Here is a 13432-nt window from a genome sequence, read left to right as displayed (position 1 = left end):
GTGAGGCTCCATGTGTGCGGGGTCGCGTCGGTATGGAAGAATTTACCTTCCAGGGGGGATTTTTTTTATCCCTCAGGAAGGAGAGGGGAGCGGAGGGCACATGACACCAGCATGGGGGGTGAGGAGCAGCTGATGTCCGGGGCTGCATGGAGTGTGACAGACATATGGAGGGAATGTAGAGATGGGGGAGGGGATATAGAGGTATAAACACCCACACTCAGTGTATCCCCCCTCCACCCCATTATAGGAGCCAAGTGTGACCTGACTGTTGTCCACCACCTGGGGGGAGACATGCCCATGGGCTAAGGAGGGTCAGGGGAGATGAGCATCGGGGCGAGAAGGTGGAGGAAGAGAGGAGCGTCAGGTAGAGGCGAGAGTGAGGCTGCAATGGGGGCACAGTGTGGCTACAATTTTTTTTGCTGATCCGAAAAATGATCCAATCCACGACACTGATCCGAGGATCGATCCGATCCATGAGTTTTTTGATCCGTTGCACCCCTAATTGATAAAGCCTTACTGTTTTCAGGCAGCTTCTTTTGACTTGTGCACATTCCTTATACTCCACTGATGCACTTACTGCTACTAGTGTAGAGCGAGCAGTGCTGTTATTTCTGGTCACATGATCCGCTGTGTGTGCTATAATTTCCATAGAGCTGGAAATGTGCAATCCATCTCAGGTGCCAGCAGGAAAAGGTGACTACTTTCACATCCACAAGGGGAGAATGACGAACAAACACACAGAAGCGAACGCATATGTACGTTACGACTAGAGGTCGACCGATATATCGGTCGGCCGATATATCGGCCGATATTTGGCCGTTTTTAAGAAATCGGCATCGGCCGATTATTGTAAAAAAATCGGCCGATTTTCGGCTGCCGCGCTAAAACCCCGCTCCACCTACAGCAGCACGAGAAATGAATCCTTCAGCCACGCTGCTGGTAGCCTGCGCGCCGGCCCCGCCCCCCTTACCTCGGCGGGCTGTAGCAGAAAGCAAACTTGTCACAAGCCTGAGCAGCTGCAGTACAAGTTGTCTGCGCAAAGAGATCACAAAAGCTTCCTGCATGCTGGGACGTTGGCGGGATTACTGAACATGGGCTCTAGGCTACGGCTCCAGCCGTAGCCTAGAGCCCATGTTCAGTAATCCCGCCACCGTCCCAGCATGCAGGAAGCTTTTGTGATCTCTTCGCGCAGACAAGCAACTACTGCAGCTGCTCAGGCTTGTGACAAGTTTGCTTTCTGCTACAGCCCGCCGAGGTAAGGGGGGGCGGGGCCGGCGCGCAGGCTACCAGCAGCGTGGCTGAAGGATTCATTTCTCGTGCTGCTGGAGACTGGGGTAATGTACAGTATTCCTATCATCTCTGATAGGTGCCTCGGCTCTCTAGTGATTGTACATAGTACTCCAACTCACGTGGGAGCTCACAGGTGTCATCCAATGGACAGTGCTGGAGGGAACAGTGTGTACATGTTAGAGCACACCCCTCTCCTGTATACACACTCATTTTATATATATCCATCCCCACCCACGGCCAGCTCCATCCATCCACCCCCCTCTACAAAGCATCTCCCACCCACGGCCAGCTCCATCCATCCATCCCCCTTCACAATGCATCCCCCACCCACGGCCAGCTCCATCCATCCATCCCCCTTCACAATGCATCCCCCACCCACGGCCAGCTCCATCCATCCATCCCCCTTCACAATACATCCCCCACCCACGGCCAGCTGCATCCATCCATCCCCCTTCACAATGCATCCCCCACCCACGGCCAGCTTCATCCATCCCCCTTCACAATACATCCCCCACCCACGGCCAGCTGCATCCATCCATCCCCCTTCACAATACATCCCCCACCCACGGCCAGCTCCATCCATCCCCCTTCACAATACATCCCCCACCCACGGCCAGCTCCATCCATCCATCCATCCATCCCCCTTCACAATGCATCCCCCACCCACGGCCAGCTGCATCCATCCATCCCCCTTCACAATACATCCCCCACCCACGGCCAGCTGCATCCATCCATCCCCCTTCACAATGCATCCCCCACCCACGGCCAGCTGCATCCATCCATCCCCCTTCACAACACATCCACCGCCAGCACCATCCATCTATCCCCCTCCACAACACATCCCCCACCCACACCCAGCACCATCCATCCATCCCCCTCCACAATGCATCCCCCACGCACAGCCAGCACCATCTTTCCCCCTCCACAACGCATCTCCCACCCACGCCCAGCACCATCCATCCTCCTCCACAATGCATCCCAATCCAAAAATCGGCCCAAAATATCGGCCGCAAAAATCGGCCTCATATATCGGCCATCGGCTGCCCCGATTTCTAAATATCGGCATCGGCATCGGCCAGAGAAAAACCCATATCGGTCGACCTCTAGTTACGACAGCACATGTAAACAATGCTCAAACCCCACGAGGTATCGCCATGAACGTTGGAGGAGGTTGGGTTAGAACTATGGCTCTAACTCTAAACAGGCAACCTGTAAAAAATAAAAGCGTTGCCTATGGAAATTGAAAAATTGCTGCATAAATACTGTGCGAAGTAAAAAAAGTTGCAACAACTTTAGGGGTTTGGCCAAAATAGGCCTGGCCGGAAAGTGGTTAATTATATTTAAATGTAATAGTTTCGACAATGCTGCTGTCCAAAAAGGTGTGCATGTTGCTAGAGACAGCATTAGTCTAGGTTCACACTTGTGTGTACGTCACGAGTACAGCAGCCCATTCATTTGACCTGTGAGAAACGAGGGGAAAGAATTCGAGACTTTTTTTTAAATTGCACCGCACAGTTTGTGTGCAAAAATGTGGAGTCGTTCGCAGTTATGCACTTGTTTCCGACATGCACATAATATCTTAAAGTATTCATACCCCTTGAATTTTTCCACATTTTGCCATGTTACAGCCAAAAACAAAATGTATTTTTTTTTGTGATAGAACACAAAGTGGCACATAATTGTGAAGGGGAAGGAAAACGATAAATGTTTTTTTACAAAATTATGTGAAAAGTGTGGCATCCATTTGTATTCAGATCCCTTTACTCTGATACTCCCAACTAAAATCTACTGGAAACAATTACCTTTAGAAGTCATCCAATTAGTAAATAGAATGTGTAATTTTAACAGTATAAATACAGTTCTGTGAAGACCTCAGGAGATTTATCAGAGAACTTTATTGAACAAGCCGCATCATGAAGTCGAAGGCACACACTAGACAGGTCAGGGATAAAGTTGGAGACGTTTAAAGCAGGGTTAGGTTATAAAAAAAAAATATTCCAAGCATTGAACTTCTCATGGAGCACTGTTCAATCCATCATCTGAAAATAGAGGGGGGGGGGGGGGGGGGGGACAGCAAACATGTCGAAGACGGTGGACACTGCACTTCACCCTAAACACATCACCCCCACCGCGAAACATCGTGGTGCAGCATCATGTGGGGATGCTTTTCCTCAGCAGGGACAAGGAAGCTGGTCAGCGTTGATGGGGAGATAGATGGAGCCAAATACAGGGCAATCTTAGAAGAAAGCCTGTTAGTAGTCTAAAAAAACCTGAGACTTGGGCCAAGGTTCACCTTCTAGCAGGACAAAGACTATAAACATACAGCCAGAGCTACAATGGACTGGTTTAAGAGCCAAGCATATTCATTTGTTAGAATGGCCCAGTTAAAGTCCAGACCTAAATCCAATTGAGAATCTGTGGCAAGACTTGAAAATTTCTGTTCACAGACGCTCTCCATCCAATCTGACAGAGCTTGAGCTATTTTGCAAAGAAGAATAGCCACAAAATTTCACTCTAGATGTGCAAAAGCTGGTAGAGACATCCCCAAAGAGACTTGCAGCTGTAATAGTGAAAGGTGGTTATACAAAGTATTGACTCAGGGGAGCTGAAGACAAATGCACATCACACTTTTCACATATTTGTAAACCATGTTAAAAGCTATAATTTTTCTTCTACTTCACAATTATGTGCCACTCTGTGTTGGTCTATCACATAAAATCCCAATAAAATAAATTTATGTTTTTGGTTGTAACATGACAAAATGTGGAAACTTTCAAGGTGTATGAATTTTTTATTTTTATTTTTTAAGGGTGAGGTCGCTGTTCCTAGTCACTAGGGACAATCACACTGTAAGCTTTGTTTACAACGACAGATCCCTGTGCTCTCTGTGGAGCGATCGCAGGTGGCTGGCAGGCATTGTGGCCCTGGTGCTGTGCACCTCCTGTATCTATTACACAAAGCGCTGTACCGGTACGGCCATTTGCGAAATATAGCCATCCTGCCGCAATATAACTGTGGTGGCTGGTTGGCAAGTGGTAAAGACAGTAAGTGCGTTACTAGCCAGATCGCTAAATGAAAAAAAAAAAAAAAAAGGAGGGAAAAAAAAGTAAATACCAATGTAGCGACATTTAGGAATTGGTAGGCTGCAATATTACATTATTGGGTTTGGATTTAGCCACACTTTACAGATTTTCTGTAAAGGTGAACTTACACGGGATCCCTTCCCCCGGTCTCACTGTACCTTAGGCCAGTGATCACCCGCTAGGAGACATTGGGTCACCACTTCACCGGTCTGGGGATATTGAAATCCAGGGCGCTCTCTTCCCCCGCTGACAAGATGGGATGGGCTCAGATTGGTCGGCTTCATCCATGTGACAGGGCTGATCAATTAGAATGCCTCCTATACATACCTTCACGAGGTATGTTTAGGAGATTAAGCCGCGGCCATTTCAAGGCCCCGGATCAGTGACCCGATGTCTCCTATCGGGTGATCCCCGACCACAGGTACAGCGGGTCCAGTGCAAGTTCGTTTTACAGATTTCTGTAAAGGTGAACCTACCCTTTGAGGCCAGGTTCACACCTATGCGAATTGAGTGCGGTTTAAACCGCATCTAATTCGCAGGACATTTCAAAATACATTGTTTTCAATGAGGCTGGTTCACATATGTGCGATGCATCCGCACTGCGTATTGCCTCCAAACCGCATGCGGTTTTTATGTCTTGCGGTGCGGCTCAGGTGCAAATTCAGTCCCATTATCTTCTATGGGTACGAATCTAATTCGCACATGTGTTCAGTTCTCTGCAGGAATTTCTCTCATTCAGCTCAATACAATTCTCCCCCACTCTCCTCTCACCCGGAACTTCTCCCAGGTCTCCAAATTCGCACCTGATCTGCAGCTAAACCGCAGCTGATCTGCAGAACACCCTCTAGAGAAATTTGCAACGACAACGCAGCTCAAAAAAGCAACGCACTAGTGTGAACCAGGCCTTATGGTGAGCATACTCAGTTCAAATTTAAGCCACTTTATCAGGTAAAATTGAAACAATGAGTTGCCGTGACAAGTCAATTTAGGATTCATTCGCATGACAGTAATTTACAAGCATTTTTAGGCCTCATGCACACAGGCTTTTCGCCTCTGAACACTAGAGCTCCCAGCAGGAGAAAAGCTGCTTAAAACAAAAACGTGCCTAAAGCAGAATATTAAACACTGCACAGGCGAGAATATTTATTCTTACAATTGAAATTCATTCATGTTCAACCACACCTAGTGTTTAGATGTATCAGAGGAGCATTCAGTCTGTAAATCCTCTTCCAATACAGCCAAAAAGCATGTGTGCATGGCCACCTAGGCTAAGGCTGGGTACCCATGGACCAAACCTGACATTTGGTCAGTATGTACAGCCGCTTTACCCCAGATGCCTGTATACATAGATGTGCCAGTTTTAAAGCGGGGGTTCACCCAAAAAACATTATTCAGCCAAGTTGTCATAATGACAATAGCCTGTTTTTTAAATGTTATCCACGTACATACCGTATTTTCACCGCCGCTTCCGGGTATGTCTTCTGCGGGACTGGGCGCGCCTAATTGATTGACAGGCTTCCGACCGTGGCATACAGCGTGTCACGAGTTGCCGAAAGAAGCCGAACGTCGGTGCGCAGGCGCCGTATAGAGCCGACTCGCAGTCCGGCTTGTTTCGGCAACTCGTGACGCGCTGTATGCGACGGTCGGAAGCCTGTCAATCAATTAGGAACGCCCAGTCCCGCAGAAGACATACTCGGAAGTGGCACTGAAAATACGGTATGTACGGGGATAAAATTAAAAAAACAGGCGATTGTCATTATGACAACTCGGCTGAATGTAATGTTAAAAAAAAAAAATTTGGGTGGACACCCGCTTTAAGCACCAACCATGCAAGTTGCTAAAATGTTGTATCTACATTAAATGTAATCATATTGTCACACTTAAAAGCGCCCCTTTTTTATACTCAGTTGTGACATGACACTACTTGTATATGTGAAAGTTTATTAAAATGTTTTGCTTGTCTTGCAAAACGCTCTTAAGCCAAGTTACAGGTGAAACTCTAAAAATTTGAATATCGTGCAAAAGTTCATTTCACTAATGCAGCTTAAAAGGTGAAACTAATATACGAGATAGACTCATTACATGCAAAGCAAGATAGTTCAAGCCGCGATTTGTCATAATTGTGATTATGGCTTACAGCTCATAAAATCCACATGCTCAGAAAATTTGGATTGTGAAAAGGTGCAATATTCTAGGCTCAAAGTGTCCCACTCTAACCAGCTAATTAAGCCATAACACCTACAAAAGGGTTCCTGAGCCTTTAAATGGTCTCAGTCTGGTTCAGTAGAAATCACAATCATGGGAAAGACTGCTGACCTGACAGTTGCGCAGAAAACCCATCACTGACACCCTCCATAACAAGGGAAAGCCTCAAAAAAGGTGATTGCAAAAGAAGTTGGATGTTCCCAAACTGCTGTATCAAAGCACATTAATGGAAAGTTATGTGGAAGAAAAAAGGTGCACAAGCAGCAGGGATGACCGCAGCATGAAGAGGATTGTCAGGAAAAGGCCATTCAAAAAACGGTTGGGGACTTGCACAAGGAGTGGACTGAGGCTGGAGTCAGTGCATCAAGAGCCACCACACACAGATGGATCCTGGACATGGGCTTCAAAATTCGTATTCCTCTTGTCAAGCCACTCCTGAACAAACAATATCAGAAGCGTCTTTCCTGGGCTAAAGAAAAACAGACCTGGTCTGTTGCTCAGTGGTCCAAACTCCTCTTTTCTGCGGAGAGCAAATTTTGCATCTCATTTGAAAACCAAGGACCCAGAGTATGGAGGAAGATTGGAGAGGCACACACTGCAAGATGCTTGAAGTGTGAAGTTTCCACAGTCTGTTGATTTGGGGAGCCATGTCATCTGCTGGTGTTGGTCCACTGTGCTTCATTAAGTCCAGGGTCAACGCAGCCGTCTACCGGATTTGGGAGCACTTCATGCTCGTTTCTGCAGACGAGCTCTATGGGGATGCCAACTTCATTTTCCAGCAGGACTTGGCACCGCCAACACTGCCAAAAGCACCAAAATCTGGTTCAATGACCGTGGGATTACGGTGCTTGATTAGCCAGCAAACTCGCCTGACCTGAACCCCATAGAGAATCTATGGGGCATTTCCAAGAGAAAGATGAGAGACATGAGACCGAACAATGCAGAAGAGCTGAAGGCCGCTATTAAAGCATCCTGGTCTTCCATAACACCTCAGCAGTGCCACAGGCTGATCGCTTCCATGCCACGCCGCATTGAGGCAGTAATTGCTGCAAAAGGGGCCCAAACCAAGTACTGAGTACTTACTTATGCATGCTTATATTTTTCAGAGGTCCGATATTATTCTATGTACAATCCTTGTTTTATTGATTGCATGTAATATTTTAAATTTTCTGAGATTGTAGATTTGGGGTTTTCATGAGCTCTAAGTCAAAATAATCACAATTATGACAAATCACGGCTTGAACAATCTTGCTTTGCATGTAATGAGTCTCTCGTATATTAGTTTCACCTTTTAAGTTGCATTAGTGAAATAAATGAACTTTTGCACGATATTCAAATTTTTCGAGTTTCACCTGTACTCTCAATCCAAGGTTTTACTGTACTGCAATTCTGTACTTGCCAAACATTCTGCAGAAATCTCACTACACCGAGTCTGGCTGAAACACAAATCCAGCTCTCATTGGCCCTCTTATGACTCACCCCCCCCCCCCTCCCAGCAAACTCTCGAAACTGAGGCTTATTACAAAACAGGAAGTGGGCTGTAGAAGGTATTTACTGGCAGGAAAAAAAAAAAAAACCTTTTAGGATCCAAAGCTAAAAAAGGGCAGAAGATTTAATAGATGGAAACTTAAAAAATTACTGAAGGTCCGCTTTAATCAGGAATTTGAGCTAGAACACTTGTATAAGGCTAGCCTAGTGCGATGCGGGTTCCCACACCGCACCCGACTCGCATGGTAGTTCACACTGCCATATGGGAACTGCTGGGGAGTATCATACAACATTAACAACACCCCCATTTCAGCTCACATGTCGCACTGCGAATTGACAGGTTGGACATGAATCGGAACGCATAGGTTTGAACACCCAATGCGATCCAATTCTGGTGTTGACCAAATAAAAAGGGTCCTGTGCGTGTTCGGTCCGAATGCGGTGTGATATCAGCCATACTATCTGTATGGCGCAAAATTGCATGAACATCGCATGTGATTTGCATTGCGAATCACATGCAATCTCACTAGTGTGAACCAGGCCTGATAAAATGTTTACAGCCAAGTGAACGGTGCCTTAAAAGTCAGCTGAACCGTGTGGAAAATCATCAAACTGCGTCCTATGAGACATAAATCACTGTTCGGCAGTATACAAAAAACTCTCCTCCATCCATGCCGTTTAGTGTAGATGGGACTTGTCTATATTCCCATCGCAACACATTCCTGGATTAACTGGACACATCACAGATAAATACGCATGTATGCCAGCACACCATGGATCTTGAATTGCAGTCCAAAACTTATTGTAGAAAGATCACATCACAGCAGAATAAATGCAATGTTTCAGAGCCATGCAGGACCCCCTCATTACATTAAAAGGGGGTCCTGCATGGCTCAAAAACATTGCACTTATTCTACTGTGATGCGATCTTTGTGCAATATGTTTTGGACTGCAACGGTATGCTGGTGAACGTGTGCATTTTTTTTTTTTTAGTGCAAACGGGAGACTCATGGGCACACTGGGGGTAGATTAGCTGGCTGGGCACACTGGGGGTAGATTAGCTGGCTGGGCACACTGGGGGTAGATTAGCTGGCTGGGCACACTGGGGGTAGATTAGCTGGCTGGGAACACTGGGGGTAGATTAGCTGGCTGGGAACACTGGGGGTAGATTAGCTGGCTGGGAACACTGGGGGTAGATTAGCTGGCTGGGAACACTGGGGGTAGATTAGCTGGCTGGGAACACTGGGGGTAGATTAGCTGGCTGGGCACACTGGGGGTAGATTAGCTGGCTGGGAACACTGGGGGTAGATTAGCTGGCTGGGAACACTGGGGGTAGATTAGCTGGCTGGGAACACTGGGGGTAGATTAGCTGGCTGGGAACACTGGGGGTAGATTAGCTGGCTGGGAACACTGGGGGTAGATTAGCTGGCTGGGAACACTGGGGGTAGATTAGCTGGCTGGGAACACTGGGGGTAGATTAGCTGGCTGGGAACACTGGGGGTAGATTAGCTGGCTGGGAACACTGGGGGTAGATTAGCTGGCTGGGAACACTGGGGGTAGATTAGCTGGCTGGGAACACTGGGGGTAGATTAGCTGGCTGGGAACACTGGGGGTAGATTAGCTGGCTGGGAACACTGGGGGTAGATTAGCTGGCTGGGAACACTGGGGGTAGATTAGCTGGCTGGGAACACTGGGGGTAGATTAGCTGGCTGGGAACACTGGGGGTAGATTAGCTGGCTGGGAACACTGGGGGTAGATTAGCTGGCTGGGAACACTGGGGGTAGATTAGCTGGCTGGGAACACTGGGGGTAGATTAGCTGGCTGGGAACACTGGGGGTAGATTAGCTGGCTGGGAACACTGGGGGTAGATTAGCTGGCTGGGAACACTGGGGGTAGATTAGCTGGCTGGGAACATTGGGGGTAGATTAGCTGGCTGGGAACATTGGGGGTAGATTAGCTGGCTGGGAACATTGGGGGTAGATTAGCTGGCTGGGAACATTGGGGTAGATTAGCTGGCTGGGAACATTGGGGTAGATGCGGTGTATACTTACTACTCTCCTCCTCAGTAGGGCCTGTGCCTTGCATCCTCAGGTAGGTGAGTCCCAGGAAGAAGAAGAAGAGGCAGGCCGCAGTGAGCAGAAACATGGACAGGTAATGGGCACTGAAGCCTCCGGTGGGGGAGACCTCGGCACTCCTGAACTGTTGTAGCAGCTCCTCCTCGGGCTCAGGCAGAGGCTTCTTCTTGCTGTAGTAGGTGTGGTTGGGCCCGGCGTGGTTGGAGTAGGGAAGCCGGCTGGGAATGCTGTTGCTGGCTGTGTAGAGGCGGGATGAGGAGCCGCCGTCGTGGCTGTAGCTCAGGTGATTGTTGCTCTTGTCTGGAGACTTCCTGGCGGTGGCGGCCCGATGTCTGGCAGACACTTGTCTCTCCTCCCTGTCCCAGGCCGCTGTGTCTGGAGGCTCCATGCCGTTACCCCGGGCCTGTCTGGTCATACTTCGCCTACACCGGCGGCTCAGCGCCTCGTCCTTAGACGCCGCCGCCTCCTCCTCATCGGAGTCTGAATAGTCCCGGCAGGAGAGGCGGCTGCCGTTCACCGCCCGGCTCTTCCTCGTCTCCTCCTCCTCTAAGGGGTGGCGGCATTGCGGCCTGCTCGACTCCCACCACATAGGCGCCTTCCGCCCGTCTAGCGGCTCCACACAGTCCCGCTGGGCCGGGCTCCTTCCCCCCGACGCCTGGGGGGTGCCGCCGATATCCGCGTCCGACTCGTCTGAGCTGAAGCCGAGCAGCACCGGAGACTTCCCGGCCTCTGTGTGAGAGGAATGTCTGCTGCTTCTCCTGTGCGTCACCTCCCCGGCGAGCGGGCGGGCTCCTCCGCTATCCCAGCGTCCCCCCACAGCCGCCGCCAGGTTGTTGTTAGTCACCCGCGTCTTCCCCGTTCGGCTCCTCTGTTCCTCACGCAACTTCTTCAGTTTCTTCAAGTAGACCGGCCTGGTACTATCCGTGACCGGCCCCGGCGTCATCCCCGAACGCCTTAACTCAGAGACGAGCTCTTCATCCGTTAACTGAGCAGCCGCCATTTTGACCATTCGCCTGGGCTCCCGGGCCCCCCCCACCCCTCTGCACGCGCCTACTGTGCCCCGGAACTGACGTCAGCGAACTAGACTATGAACTAGACCCCGCCGCTCACCCAAGGAGCCCGTCTGGTGCGTGGAGCGCTCCTAGCGGTGGCGTGTGGACAGGCGAGTGCGCCAGTCTGGCTGCTCCTCATCGCGTTCCACAGACTGAGCAGCGCCTAGCTGATAACTCCTCACATACCATAACAATGCGTGTGTAGCTCCCTCCCCACAGAGGACAATTGTTCTGTGATTTCTCTACACGCCTAAAGATGACACACCTCGCTCTCCTAGCACTTGCTTTTACATAGCTCCCAACTGTCCCTGATTTCGAGGGACTGTCCCTGATTCCGAGCTCTGTCCCTCTTTCCCCCTCATTTGATGAAGCTGAAGTTAGCTCCTTATTCGGCCAGCTTCTTATTCAGGTTGGATCTTTATTCACAAAAGTGATTATTTACTAAAAAATCACCTGCAATGTTTATAATAAAATTGTGAACTTTAATAACAATTCCTTCTCCCTAAATGCTATGTATTTAAAGGGGTAATTCTGAATAAATATATGAAAACCTTCTTGGCTCTCCCAAATTCCACTTGTATACTCATTGGGCATCCTACTATATAGGAAAGTTCAATTTGGCCTGAGCCAAGTGATGGAAATCATAAAACATGGCGCCTTGACAGCCATACAATTCAATGGCAAACTCTGAATAAGGAACCAAGATATTCCTATTAGTGATGTCGCGAACCTAAAATTTTGCTTTGGCGAACGCGAACTTTCGCAAATGGGCGAACCGCCATAGACTTCAATGGGCAGGCGAATTTTAAAACCCACAGGGACTCTTTCTGGCCACAATAGTGATGGAAAAGTTGTTTCAAAGGGACTAACACCTGCACTGTGGCATGCAGGAGGGGGATCCATGGCAAAACTCCCATGGAAAATTACGTAGTTGTCGCAGAGTCCGTTTTTAATCCTTAAAGGGTATAAATCACCTAACATTCCTAAATTGTTTGGAATAACATGCTTTAAAACATCATGTATGATATTGTATCGATCAGGTAGTGTAAGGGTTAGAGTTAGGGTTACAGACAGGGTTAGGGTTACAGACAGGGTTAGGGTTACAGACAGGGTTAGGGTTCACAGTGACAGACCAAACTCTGACAGACCAAACTCCCTGTTTAACGCACCGCCAACAACCGCAAACAGTCCATTTGCACAACCGCAAACTCCCCATTTACACAAGGTTGGATACCAAGCTAGCCATGTCCCGTTCCTTGTCCTCACTGACGTCATTGAATGTCTCTTCCTCCACCCAGCCACGTACTACACCAAGGGTCCCTGAAAGGTGACAACAAGCCCCCTGGGACGCCTGCTGTGGTTGGTCTTCCACCTCCTCAAAGCCACCTTCCTCCTCTGACTCCTCTTCTTTAGACTCCTCTCTCTGCGTTGCCCCTTTACATTACACAGCCCCCTGCACCTCTGGACCCCTTTATATTATACAGCACCTTGAACCTCTGGACCCCTTTACATTACACAGCACCCTGCACCTCTGGGTCCCTTTTAATTACACAGCACCCTGCACCACTGGACCCCTTTATATTACACAGCACCCTGCACCTCTGGGCCCCTTTACATTACACAGCACCCTGCATCTCTGGACCCCTTTACACTACACAGCCCCCTGCACCAATGGGCCCCTTACATTACACAGCACCCTGCACCTCTGGGCCCCTTTTTATTACACAGCACCCTGCACCACTGGACCCCTTTACATTACACAGCACCCTGCACCTCTGGGTCCCTTTTTATTACACAGCACCCTGCACCACTGGACCCCTTTATATTACACAGCACCCTGCACCTCTGGGCCCCTTTACATTACACAGCACCCTGCATCTCTGGACCCCTTTACACTACACAGCCCCCTGAACCACTGGCGCCCTTACATTACACAGCACCCCGCAGCTCTGGACCCCTTTACATAGCACCCTGCATCACTGGACCCCTTTACATTACACAGCACCCTGCACCTCTGGACCCCTTTACATTACACAGCCCCCTGCACCACTGGACCCCTTACATTACACAGCACCCTGCACCTCTGGACCCCTTTACATTACACAGCCCCCTGCACCACTGGGCCCCTTACATTACACAGCCCCTTGCACCTCTGGACCCCTTTACATTGAACAGTACCCTGCACCTCTGGACCCCTTTACATTACACAGCACTGCACCTCTGGACCCCTTTACATTAC

The 13432-nt window shown here is 49.1% G+C and overlaps 1 protein-coding gene across 2 annotated transcripts in view; it reads right to left on the bottom strand.

Annotated features, from left to right (window-relative positions):
• The window catches only part of LEMD3 (LEM domain containing 3), a 61302-nt gene extending 50104 nt beyond the window's left edge, over positions 1–11198 (bottom strand). Inside the window, exon 1 of one of the 2 annotated variants that reach the window (XM_040344087.1) lies at positions 10118–11198. In XM_040344087.1, coding sequence (XP_040200021.1) covers positions 10118–11150 — 1033 coding nt within the window. In that variant the 5' untranslated portion in view covers positions 11151–11198. The remainder of the gene's footprint in view (positions 1–10117) is intronic. The other variant, XM_040344086.1, reaches the window with a different exon arrangement.
• Between the last annotated feature and the right edge of the window lie 2234 nt (positions 11199–13432).

The sequence above is a fragment of the Rana temporaria genome, chromosome 3 (assembly GCF_905171775.1).
Source record: "Rana temporaria chromosome 3, aRanTem1.1, whole genome shotgun sequence".
In the NCBI taxonomy this organism is placed as follows: Eukaryota; Metazoa; Chordata; class Amphibia; order Anura; family Ranidae; genus Rana; species Rana temporaria.
Note: the sequence above shows the minus strand (reverse complement) of the source record. Positions and strands in the feature narration are given on the sequence as shown.